The 13,285-nt window shown below is 32.3% G+C and overlaps 2 protein-coding genes across 2 annotated transcripts in view; one reads left to right on the forward strand and one right to left on the reverse strand.

The window, feature by feature from the left end:
* The window catches only part of LOC110992281 (neural cell adhesion molecule 1), a 95,353-nt gene extending 91,496 nt beyond the window's left edge, over positions 1-3,857 (reverse strand). The window contains exon 1 of the mRNA XM_022258033.2: positions 3,664-3,857. Within this exon, the coding sequence (XP_022113725.2) occupies positions 3,664-3,709 (46 nt within the window). The 5' untranslated portion in view covers positions 3,710-3,857. The remainder of the gene's footprint in view (positions 1-3,663) is intronic.
* A 2,628-nt stretch (positions 3,858-6,485) lies between these two features.
* On the forward strand, positions 6,486-10,530 carry LOC110992265 (pancreatic lipase-related protein 2). Its single transcript, XM_022258010.2, has 6 exons — positions 6,486-6,596; positions 7,043-7,121; positions 7,504-7,655; positions 9,138-9,383; positions 9,727-10,069; positions 10,395-10,530. Exons 1-6 carry the CDS (start codon positions 6,557-6,559, stop codon positions 10,453-10,455), a joined length of 921 nt encoding a protein of 306 aa, XP_022113702.2. The 5' UTR covers positions 6,486-6,556; the 3' UTR covers positions 10,456-10,530.
* Positions 10,531-13,285: the final 2,755 nt, after the last annotated feature.

Raw genomic sequence — 13,285 nt, forward strand, 5'->3', positions numbered from 1 at the left:
TAAAAATACCCTATAACGTTGTTTTAAGTAAATACAAAGTAATTTAGATTTATTGTCTGTGTCACGATTTCGCAAGCCTAATAGTTTTTCATCAAACGTAAGTGGGACTATGGGAGCGGCAGCCGAGCCCTGGTACATTGAACTTTAATACATAAATGCCAATACTTTGTGTAGTTCATCGGTTTTACATGTCAAAATGTTTTCAATTTGGAAATTTAAAAATAGAACGCAAGAAATGTGGACTTAAGCAATTGCTTTTATCAGAAGTCTACACAAATTATTATTTGTCTATGTTGTCTTTATAAAATTTTTGGCATTTCCGTTAGTCAAACAAATTTATCTTATTACATTTGGTATTAATTTTACGAATTAAAAACGTATTTTTTTTTTGTAAAGATTTACTGCATTTATGCATCGTTATATTAAACAGCCTTCGAAGATTATCTATGCGTGGTTATTTTAACTCCCAATCCTTCTTCATAAAAAAATTATGTCTAAAATCACTACTTTATCTAGTAAGCAGTAAGTATCATCTATGTCTTTCCGTCACGGCGCAAACATAATTTGACAGAAAGAGAGAAAAGATTACTTTGGTTAAAAGGGCGAAATCTGACCTATTTAGTTTTGTGAATGAAAAGTTAAAGTTTTGGTTCAAACAACCTTCAAATAAATAATAAGTTATATACGATCAGCTATCAAGTTAAAGCTCTAACTATAAGATGGCTAAAACAAATTCCTATTAAGTACTTAACTCAGGAGGGCATTTTGCCCCCTTTGCTATACAATATTCCCACTTCCCAGAATTCCTTCCGGGAAACCCTATATGAAGCAAAATGATTAAGTGCACAATAAAATGAAGGCCGAACTGGGTCAATAGCCATTGTTTGCGACGGATATGAGGGAAATTAAAATGGCACAACGCCGTGACCATTGCAATGTTGTCGTAAATTTTTATTGCTGTGCAATTATCACGTTTATCATCAATTCGATTTATTAGGGGTATTTGCAGTGTTGGTCTAGTGGCTTCGGCGTGCGACTCTCATACTTGAGGTCGTAGGTTCGATCTCCTGTGCACCATTGGACTTTCTATGTGCGCATTCAACATTTACTCGAACGGTGAAGGAAAACATCGTGAGGAAATCGACATGTCTCAGACCAAAACATGTTCAACTTTTATATGTAATGTAACGAAGTTTTAATTAATAAATAAAGAAATTATTTCCGACTCTTCTTATTTTAAAGCAAATCTCTGTTATGCCATGTTAACTATAGGGATATAGAATACAAATTGTGTCTTCAGTTCACGTATTACAAGAGGCATTGTTGAACACATAGCACGCTATAAATTATATTCATGTTATAAGCGTGTTCTGATCTTATTACTGTTTGCACTTGACTCTGGACCGCCCGCGCCGTGACAGATGTTGCCATACGCTAAAATATGTTTAGCAACAATTTAACGAATATTTTGAAAGTTTTATAGGATGTTAGATAAGGGGCTAAAGTTAAAAATAACGTTATAATTACACAAAAATCGTATAACATTTTTGAAAGGCTCAGCTGACTATAGATTCTTTATTTAAATTTAATTAAAGAAATGTACTGCACTGATCTGATATTGACTTTGAATTTCTTGATCAATCCTATTTAGTAATCAGTTTGTCCATTGAAACGGGTCCTTGGACGAGATGCTCTCCTTTACCGCTTTATCTATCTAATCCATTGCAAACACGACCTTACATTGGTAACTCGCTTTTTATATATACTTAAATACATTAGTATTTCAAAACTTTAAGAGTCGTAAAATTTTATGAAAGTTTTTAAAAATTATTATAATTTTACATAATAGTCGAAATTTTTTGACACATCCTATTGGTTGCGAAACTTGATATAATTGATTACTTGATACTTGATATAAAAACAAATACTTGCCAAATTTAAAAATATTCAAATGTCTCCGAATAAGTGGCAGTAACTTTCTTTCTCAATCTGGCTTTCTTTTGCAATAGCATCCACTTACGATATTGAGATTTTGTACGCAGTGGACATATTATCTATTGTTGCTTGTTACATAGAAGCTTTTTATGATTCTTACTCTATGTATTTTTGGATTTTTAATGATGGAGATAATAAAATTATATCATGCTATATTATTGTCTGTTTTTATATATTCTTTTATTTATTAAATAGCTTTGCACTGCTTTCTGTATAATGTTTTCCCTTACTACATCGCATCGACAAGATTGCCTGTTACTCAAACGACCAGCTGCCCTAAAGTAAAGAGTGTACCCATTCTTAAAAGGCCGGCAACGCACTTGCAAGCCCTCTGGTAATCTGAGTTCTGGGAGGCGGTTTCACTTATCATCATGTGAGCTTCCGGCCTGCCCCTTGTTAAATATAAAAAATAGAATGCTTTTGTCATCTTTATTATTAATTATTGATTTAGAATGAATCTTTTTTTTATAGTTAGCTTAGGCAACGTACAAAAATAATTGATTAATATTTAATATTCAATTGTATGAAGTCTAATGATCTTTATAATTAAGGTGGATACGACAAATTTTGTGTATGCAACTAATCGTGTCTACTGTACAATTAAAAAACATCTATTGCGTCATATGAAATGTTATTTTATTGGTGAGTAACTTCATTAGTTGAACGAACCGTAATTGACATACCGACTGACCTGACAATTTGTATGAAATGATTATTACATTTTCCTGAATATTCGATTGTTTACTAGATAAAAGAACGATTTTAATCCCCTCTTAATTGGATTACGCAAAATAACATTTTCTAATCGATTAGCGCGTATTTTTAATATATATCAAATTTATTTCAATTTATATTCAATAGAGATTATAAACAATATATCCAACTGGTTTTACAGAAATATGTTTATTTTTTATCTTTCAGTACGTGAGTCGACTAAAACGTCACCATATTCTAGACCTAGAAGACCGGCAGTAGCTGTAGGCAGAAGATGAGTAGATGCTTCCAATGGGAAGTCACTCCACATGAAAGCACCACAGAACAAATTCACTCATAGCCTTTTAGGGCTGATTGCAAATTACCGCAGAATTTTTTTTTTATCCTTATTTGAAAGGTTCAATTGTATTTCGATCGAATATTTCTTCCTTGATATACTTAAGAATATATTAATTAGTTCAATCTTAACGGCCTCTTAAATAAAACAAGGCTGAAATAAGGCTCTCTACACACAATAAAAACTCAAATAAAATAATATTTTTATAAGAGATAAAATTCATTTAAAATTGAGGTAAAGAGAAAATGAGAAGAAAAACTCTCGTAATAAGTGAGCATCTCGAAAATATTTCTGGATAAGTGCCCAACTGCTGTAAGCTTATTTCAGACAGACGTACGTGATATGAAAACTTACCACACTTAAACGTTTTGGCTCAAGGAGATAGTTTTATTAAACCATTCATTCACTTACTCAGTAACCTTCAATCTCTTATCGCTTCTCATATATAAATCAATAGGTCACACGATTAAAATAATTTTTAGATTATTTAAACATTGAATAATTAGCGATCTCATCAATTGTAACAAAATAGCAGCGACAGAAATTTGAAAAGCTAATTTTCTTTTCAGCTATTCTTAATAAACTAAAAGTACTTTGTAAAGTTTCAAAAGACTTACCTAAATAAATTACATTCAGAAAGAACGCTACAGCCGTCCACCGCATTTTACAAACTTCTCGTCAGTTCACTACAACTTAGTTATCCTTACGTGGGCGAAAGTTTCACGCGATATAGAGGAGTGCCAATGCGACTTTCATCTAGGGACCTCTTCGTTCAACTACCGTCATCATTTCATTCGCAAACGCTCGACCTCTGAAGCGCATGCGTCCAACTCAAGTAAATTAAGTCTGGTTTAATTCAATGTGTATAAGGTCATCGGGTTAAAAAGGAATTGTCTAGAGATATGAGATAAATTTCGAGAATAGATTTATTTAAATATGGAAGAAAATCGGTGATACTTAATTTAAATATGGAATGAACTTGAATTATATGCAAAGTGGACACAAGTTTACACATGCTCGATATGTTTCTGTGTCTGACAAGAAGCTTAACGCACTTACAATTACTATAAAATAAAAAAGGGATTCAGTAACATATACTCTACAATATAGCCACAGAAGTTACCAGATATATCTAGCAAAAGTCATTAAAATTAACTATTATTTAAAATAAATCTTACAACTTAAAGGCAGTACTAGAAGAAAGACGAGTGCGTTTTCTGTCTTAAATTATACATCGCAATTATAGGTCGTATACGTATTATATGTACGTCACAAATACCGGAACAGACAGCTTAGCAGTTTATACCTAGTGGTGATATGCACGTTAAAATGCTGTAAAATTATATATTAATAATTTATAAGCAAAGGTTAGCTATTATTAATATTGATTTGCGTTCTTAGGATGCGTCTAGACGATCTCTGCCAAGTAATTTTGGGTCAGTAAGTATATCCCATACGTTACACAACTTGGACGAGTAGTAGCCAAGTTATGCCAAATTCCCAGCTTTAATATGCGTCATATTGAAGCTATTAACCCATTAATGTAAGTTTACAATTAACCTTTCAAGTAAACGTTCTTCATCTATTGATTGATAGAAATAAGTATGAACTTTACATTTGCCAAATGAAATACTTTGAAAAACTTTAATATTATCAGGTGACACAGATTTTTTCATTTCAAATTGGTTTGTTAACTATATTACAAAATGTTTTTTTTAATAACAGTTATGTATTTTATAATTATAAACCACATATACACCCATAGACACGATGGTACTTTCATTGAACGACATTGCAACATTATTTCAGCAGTAGTAAGGATAGTAATTCGGAGAGAGATTCCCCTTTAACATACATATTATAGAGAATATTGTCGTTAAGCTGCTTAGTTTCCGACCACCTTCAAAGATTCTAAGTTCCTGGTAACAAGATAGAAGGTAGAGTAAACGCAGCATCCTAGAACTCATAGATTCAATAATTTGTAAAATGTAAACCAAGGTCTGCCAAGGATAAAGAGACGTGTAAACAATTGGAGGAGGCCTATGTCGACAGACAACCTGACCAAAGTGGTTGAAAATAAATTATTTTCGTTATGTAAATTATATATAAGAATACTACTGTTTAATAAGAATAGCATGTAAGTTAAAAAGGTCATCGAATAAAGGGCTTTTATTATTATTATTATTATATTAAAATGCAAACATTCAATAATCGAAATCGACCTTCAACAATAAAAATAATCGACAAATCTGTTTCGCGCAATCAAACATTTTCGACACTTAACCTACATAGTTTAAGATAATAATCGTGATAGTAAAAATTCACTTTTATTGCCGAAATCAAACCAATAATGTTATCTAGGCATTGACCAATTTATAATAGGATCAAAGGAAACCCATATAATTATATATAAACAAAATAGTAATAATATTTCTGTACAAAAAAAAATTGTTAGTTAATGCATGATTTAACAAAAGTTGCCCGGTTTGATACAATATTCGCGTATCATACTTGTACAGTACTATTATTCTATGACCAGTATTTAATTACTATGACCATATTTAAGTATTTCTACCTATTATTGTCTATTGTAATGTCTTACCTGCCTTTAATTATTAATCCTATTTATAAAGCAATTTGAAGACATGTCACCAATTTTAAATTTGTCGGTTTTTATATAATATGTATTTGTCGTCTCGTCGGTTATGTTTTATTTAACTACTACTCTATGAGACTACTTTACTCCGGGCCACCGCTTGCTCTCTAAAACGCACATGAAGTACAGTTCTCACCTCTGGTCGGGAGCATCTCAATCAGCTCTTTACACTTGACCGTGTTCAACGTATTGAATCCTCCACGAACGAGCGGCATGAAGCCTTGGATGTGGGGTTACTACGTTCATACCAGTTCAGAGGAGTTATCGGATTTATTAACATCTACAGCTGAATTTTATCATCGGACGTCGAGGCAGGATACGAAATTCCACCCTGGATCACCTCAACGTCCGTCATTCCACAATTGATAGATTTTAAGTCAGTATTTGCATTGCAATTTGCACCACAACTGTGTAGAGGTTTCCGACTGACGTATTCCCGAACAAATTCAACTTAGGGTCCTTCAAGAAAAGAGCATGCCAATTCTCATATAACAATAGTATAATAGGTCGGTTTTACTTGGCTACGTATGTGTTAATGGGCAGCAATATCACTTAATATCAGATGATGCTTCCAGTTATTAAAAGAAATAACATCACACATACCATATTGAAGTAATTCATATGTTATTTTTTTTTATGATTGATTTTGACTTGATAAATAGTTATAGTATTAATTTACGTACAGAACGAAGCATTGGTAAAAACCTAGTATTGCTAGTGAATGATAAAAGAAAGTTTTAACAACGGATTAAAATTATCTATTGTTATCTATTAGAATTAATCGCTGTCAGCTAAATAAATAGAGAGAAAAATTCATAAACATTACATTTTAATATAACAAGCTTCGAAGCAAGATGTTGCTAAAACTTTTATTAGTTTTCTGTGCCTTTGTGGGTAAGTAAAGTTTAAAATATATTTTCATATTTCTTTATAGCTTAAAATGAATAGGAAGGATACAGTTTGCATTAAATTAATGTACTTATAAATCCTTGTTAGTGTTCATTTAGTATGTAAAAAGATTTGGTATTTTTTGCACGATGTCTATTGAGGTTTTGCTTTCTGAGCGCATTTCTTTGCAGTACTAATTCAACATAAAGCAACTTTTAAAATAAACCATTTGTAACTCAGTTGAAGAAAACAATCTTTCTTTTCTGTGAATATTAGTCGGCAAAAAATCGCAGAATATTACATGACAAAAATTCTTTTTGCAGTGATTTTTGCAATAATAACTAAATATAAACTCGCTTGAGAGATGTATTTTAAGTGAACAATTTATTAGTATACAATATTGCATGTATTACCGATATACTGAATCAGTTTCTCTTTGTTTAAATTTCTAGAATGCCTGACTCAGTCAGAGTACTTTGATGACAATTTGGGAGGATCAGGCAGCTTCAACGAATATATTGCATACACAAGGTAGAGAAATTATGTATCAATAATCAACATTTACACTATGTAGTCTGTTTTATTTGAGAATGGTTTAATTGGCGATACAAGTATGAATAATTCGGATGCAGGCGCAGTAGGCTGATTATCTACTTGCTAATGAAAAGATAAACGATTATAAAAAAGATACAGAAATCGCCCGCCCAGAGCTTAAAGGTTCTTTTGCTTTTTTGGTTATTTTTATAGGAATGTATTTTTTGATAATTAATGTTACAAGTGTTGTCTTGCAGAAGTAAACATAATGCTACCTAATTTTTCATTAAATATTTGTACAATCACGTTGATTTTTATAATGTTTTTATTTTGATCTAGCAACACTAAAAATGTTTTATGTACAATTTTGTATGAACAGAGCTTCAGAAAATGGAAGAGTGGGAATACCATTCAACGCGACAGCAGAGTCTATTGAAGCGGTTAATTTTAACAGTAATTTAACCACAACTTTCATTGTGCATGGACACCAGGGAACTGCGACGACATCCCTCAACCCTACTGTTAAAGATGGTGAGATCATAATTCATAATCAAAAAAATCATTAAAAGCGTAGGTACTTTAGCTACTAACAGTCGTACCTACTAATTAAACTTTTCCTAGGCTTCCATGAATCTGTCGTTACGTGTGTGTCAGAAAATTTTCTGGCCGTAAAAACTCAAAAGTTAAGATCCTTCTCTGCATCAAAGTCATGCTAAGTTACGAGTATATAAAATAAAAAGTGCGTGCGTACAATGTACATATGTCCGAAGTGAAACTTCATTGTAAATTAATTATTACTAAGGAAAAAGCTTCAATAGATATAATATATGTATCAGTATATGATCACTCGATGTATTTGTATATCCATATTCACACCGTTTACACACTGTATACGTACTAATGATAATGTAAATAAATAAAAGTCTACGTTTTACGACAGAATTGCTATCAAAAGTGCTAATATGCAACTACTAAACGAATACATTAACCAATATCGTGTATTATTTCTCGATCTCCCTTTCTCACTCTCTCTCAATCGGTTTTAATCGCTCTCTCCCTTTTCTTCGACAAAAACGCTGCACAACTTCGTGACGTTTCATCCGTAAAAAAATGATCATGCGCCTTGAAACTTTTTTCAATGCAAAAACTGTGTTTGGTATGTTATTTTACTGAAAATAATTCCATTTTGGAAGTGAATCGCAGCACTCAATATATACTTAGTCTTTTTAGGAATCCATATCGTGAAAACGTTACTGCTGAAGTTGACATTGAAACCCTCCGTATTAATTGGATTCCTCTATCGTCAGTGCGGAAAACGTCACTAGTCAAAATGACAGTTGCAATTCAATACTTTACCATTAATGTTTTATGTATAAGTAAACAGGAAAGGTATTGATATTGTATTTGATAATATATATTATAAACATATAAGCGGTTCCATCAAAACAAGTAACGCGTTTATTAAATTGAAGTTTTGACTTCATGCTCCACTGATGTTTTCTGACTGTATCGCGTTCAAATGGCTTTGTAATATGTATAGATTACTAAGGCGCAAGTTGTGCCTTTGATACTCCACGCAAATAATGTTTTGTGTTTCTGTTGATTGAGGTGTGAAACATTCCGCCACTTCTTTTCTCTTTACATAATTAATATCACTTACTAACAATATATATATATATATGTATTCTAAAAACTCATCTTCAAAAAGGTTTCCGATTAGGAGCACACAAGTCCAGAGTCAAAGGACCTTTACAACCCCAAAACAGTACAAATTTAATATTTGTTTCGCAATTATCAAATATTCAGGATGACATCCAAAAGTGTGACATCACGCTATGTAAAAAACAATACTTTTTTTGACATACGGGAGTCGTAATTAGCGTCAAGTCTTGTTATTAAAACGTTAAAATATCAAATTTCGTATTATTAAAAACTTAACTCAGTACTATAGACAACATAAAAACGTAGGTTAAGGTAACCTATTGTAATTACAAATCGCATTAATAATTCCAGCCATATTAACAGTTGAAGAAGCCAACGTTATTATTGTGGACTGGTCGCAATATTCCCTGCAATCATATGAGAACGCTGTCAAAGCGGTTCCCAGTGTTGGTACCTACTTAGCAGATATGATTCAAGCCCTTCTGACAGCTAACGTTACAACCCTGGAGCAGGTTCATTTAGTCGGCTTTGATCTGGGAGCACATGTGGTAGGATATGCTGGTAGAACGCTGAACGGCGAAGTTGCGAGAATAACTGGTATGTAAGGGAGATATCAGTCAACATAATAATGTAAATTAAATCAGTATATTCACAAATTGTTTGGAGTCCAAAATAAAATAACAGAATTCAATTGGAACTTTGTCGATTTGTATTACTTTCTAGTAGTTCCCGTTATGCTAGGCCTCATCATATTTTCAAGAGTTGAGTTGCTTAGTTACACTATTAAAGAATGTCCATTCCCATGTCTTGTGTCATACAATGAGCAGCATATACTTCTTCTGCACTGTAGTTAGACGATAAAAATAAATCTCTTCTGCATTTATAAGTACAAAGAATACTCCTGTGAACAGGAATAGTTTGTCAAGTTATCTATTTTCAGGCTTAGATCCAGTACAAAGAAGCTGGGGAGAGAACACCCCGCGCTTGAACATAAAGGATGCGAAATACGTAGAGGTCATTCATACCGACACTGGTGGGGTATTCCCCAATGGTATTGGAACTCCTTTGGGCCACGCTGACTTCTATCCTAATGGTGGAGGTAGCCAGCCTGGCTGTCTTCTCCATAGGCCGTGTTGTCATAATCGCGCCTGGGAATATTTCGCGGCCTCTATCACACACAGCCATTTGCAAGGAAACCAATGCTCCTCATTACTTCAAATGAACTTGAACAGATGTCGTGGTTTTCTGCACCCAATGGGCAACAACGGTTTGTCCAAACTTGGGTACGTATATATAATATTGAATTTGACTTTAAATTCTATTAAGTAGTTACTTTTTTTATTATAACTTGGATCTTCATATAAAATAGTAAAAATTAAAAAAAAGCAATTATAGATCGTAATATAAACTATAATGGTTGGTACAATGGTATTCATAAGTGTATATACAAAATATATTGAAGATTGTGTTGAAATGTTTTAAAAATCCCGACAAATGATAAGGCTTAAAGTCTAAGCATTCAACGGCTATTATATGAATAATTATTAAATATAAACATTTATTTTTTATAAAATATGTAAAATAACAATACTATTATTTTATTTACAGAAGTGGAATTTACCGGCTGAATACTAGAGGAACGTATCCCTATTTATTGACTTGGTTTTAATTCGACTAAGCTCAATCACTCTTCTCAAATAATGTTAAAACAACTAGATATTAAGATTTGTAAAATATTATCTAATATATTAGTGTTTAAGTAAATAAAGTATTATTCCAAATTTATCGATATTATTTACATGTTGCGCATACATCGAAATAATTACAGCCTTCAAAGAAAATTAAAAATAAATGAATTGATACCTAGGTAACACTGAAAATGTTTAGGAAATGAAACACGGCTTAATGTAGAAACTTGCCAAACATAGAATAGGATTCTACATAACTACGCCCACTAAAGCATAATAAGGTTTTAACGATCTGTTATTGCCATAAATTATATAAAGGCGTTTATACAATACTTATTTACTCCTATAATTAATTTACTAGCAAGATAATGTCTATAATAGTTATGGTAAAGAAATAAGTGCCACTACTCGTATATCCTAAACCTTGTATAGAGAGTAGCTTCTTAAAAGGCCGGCAATGCACTCGCGAGCCCTTTGGCATTGAGAGTGTCCAACGGCGACGGTATCACTTAACATCAGGTGAGCCTGTCTGGTTTTATTTTTATTTATTATTAAAAAAAAAACATTAACGTCATAAAATTCCCCGTAAAATGCTATTTTTTTCCTGATTTAACTAGTAAGGTTTCTCAACAGCTTGAAGGTACATATCAACAAAACAATTTCCAGAATCTGCTTCATTACGAGGTTACGCGATAACAAACATTTGAAAGGATAGTTGTAACGCCTTAGAGCCGTTTGTAATCCTATACGATAAGTACGCATTTACTGTAGAAGGCTTCTTCCTAATACTCGAGCTGGTCACTGACTTCAGCCCAGTAAGAAACCTATAATTTAAGGACATTAATTCAAATATTTTTTTAAGCTATAATTTTTAGTTTTTTTCTTTAGGCGCTAAAGAAAAAATGGGTCCTTTTTACGAATGAAACACTACGAAGACGTGCAGCGTTTTTGTCGAAGAAAAGGGAAAGAGCGATTGAAACCGACTGAGAGAGAGTGAGAAAGGGAGATCGAGGAAAACACACTATTGGTTGATGTATTGGTTTGGTATTACAACTTTAGATGGCAGAAGTGCCAAACATATTTGGACAAATTCTAAGCCTCGATATTACTCGGTATTTTGATTTATTAGCCTCCTGGTGTTGTCTTTGAACACAAAAATGTGATGCTAACAAGTAACACTTAATTCGGCGTTTGTCATAATTTTAAAGTTGTTCTATCGGATACGACGACGTTTTGTTGCGGTTTTTGCAAACTGGATGGCGCAAGCGAATCGTACATAAGGCCCAAAAATATATTGTGTAACGCTCAAACCCAATACCTATCACAATACATTTTTGACCATCAGATGGTCAATAGACATCGTAAATATTGATAAAACTGTTCCAATAACAAATCGACGGATTGTAATAGCCATCTTTCGATACAAGCTATCCATGGTAGGTCGGATTGGTGTATGTGCAACCTTTCCGACAGTATATACCTATCTTTAACTTACAACAGTTTTTAAAATGATTAAAAAGCTATTTGAGATGTTTTAAACATAGACAATAGACATGTATATTTTAAACTTTATTTATACGGTTTTATTTACTTTATTTGGTTTATATTGATTATCAAATATGAGTGTAAAGAGCGAAGGGATTGCATTCTATCTGTCACGGTAAACCACAATCTCAGACTGAAAACAATCTGAGATTGTGCATTAATTGTTGGGTTCGGGCGTAAGCGAGTACTGAAATTTGTTAAGATAAGTAATAGACTAGCAATGTTCATGTAAAAATAAATATACCGACAATCTAGCAGTAGTCGTTGAATGGCGTGACTGATAAGGAAAAATACATGATAACATTAAATCTAAGGAAAATATTAAGATTTTTTACATTACATTTCCGCTAAAACTTTTTTCACATGATTATGTATATTTTGTTATTATTATATTTATATCAACAAAATGGAGATGAAACGAATAGGAGATGAAGTTTAAGGATGACTTGCTTCCTTAACTAAATAAGAACTACTAATATTATGAGCTGCGTTTTCTCAATTAGTTTATTTAATGTATAAATTATATTTTTCTGTCTACCCAAGATCTACATTGACTGCTCTTGAGGAAGATTCTATTTTTTGGACATCATTGTTATCTGGCACCGTTTAGGGAACTTGGGAGTGTGTATCCAAGAAGTTGGGATCCTTCGTTGAGATTCGGCAGCTTGAAATCCTGTAGCATGTTTGAGACGTTCTTAAAAGACGAGTAAGGTCAGTGAAACCTGCATCAGAATCAGAGAGCTAAAAAGAATCTTTATAGTGTGGTAGTGTTTTCCTCAAAATGATTAAAACATTTTGGAAAGCATGCCCAGTAGGAATCAAGCTGTGATTTTTGTAAGAAGGGTCGCACTTAGTTATTAGATGTTTATAGATTTATTTATTTAATTTAAGAAGAAGTAAAAAATATCTTCTTGACGCCTTTTCTTTATTGCTGACCTCTTCTTATTTACGTATGGTGTATTAAAGAATTCATAAAAAGTTAATTTTCAAATTTGGCAGACTTCAATACACGCATATCAACTTACACGATTATATACACAGACTACGGCAAACAATTAAATTTTATTTAATTAACTGAAATAAACGGCTTTAGAATGTAAATTCCTTTAGGTGCCCAATTTTTGCTCATGAGGTAATATAGCTAAATAAATAATATAAAATAAAGTCAAAGAATCGAAATATTGAATTATTTATTCAAGCCCCCTTAAGAACAAAGTACATTTGTATATTTATAGATAATAATAATAATTTGATAATTGATATTTT

Source organism: Pieris rapae, chromosome 15 (genome assembly GCF_905147795.1).
Source record: "Pieris rapae chromosome 15, ilPieRapa1.1, whole genome shotgun sequence".
NCBI classification, from domain to species: domain Eukaryota; kingdom Metazoa; phylum Arthropoda; class Insecta; order Lepidoptera; family Pieridae; genus Pieris; species Pieris rapae.

Coding starts and splice junctions, on each gene's coding strand:
- LOC110992265 (XM_022258010.2), top strand. CDS start 6,557: ATGTTGCTAAAACTTTTATTAGTTTTCTGTGCCTTTGTGG. Junction 7,122..7,503: donor GAATATATTGCATACACAAG/GTAGAGAAATTA, acceptor TTGTATGAACAG/AGCTTCAGAAAATGGAAGAG. Junction 7,656..9,137: donor CAACCCTACTGTTAAAGATG/GTGAGATCATAA, acceptor TAATAATTCCAG/CCATATTAACAGTTGAAGAA.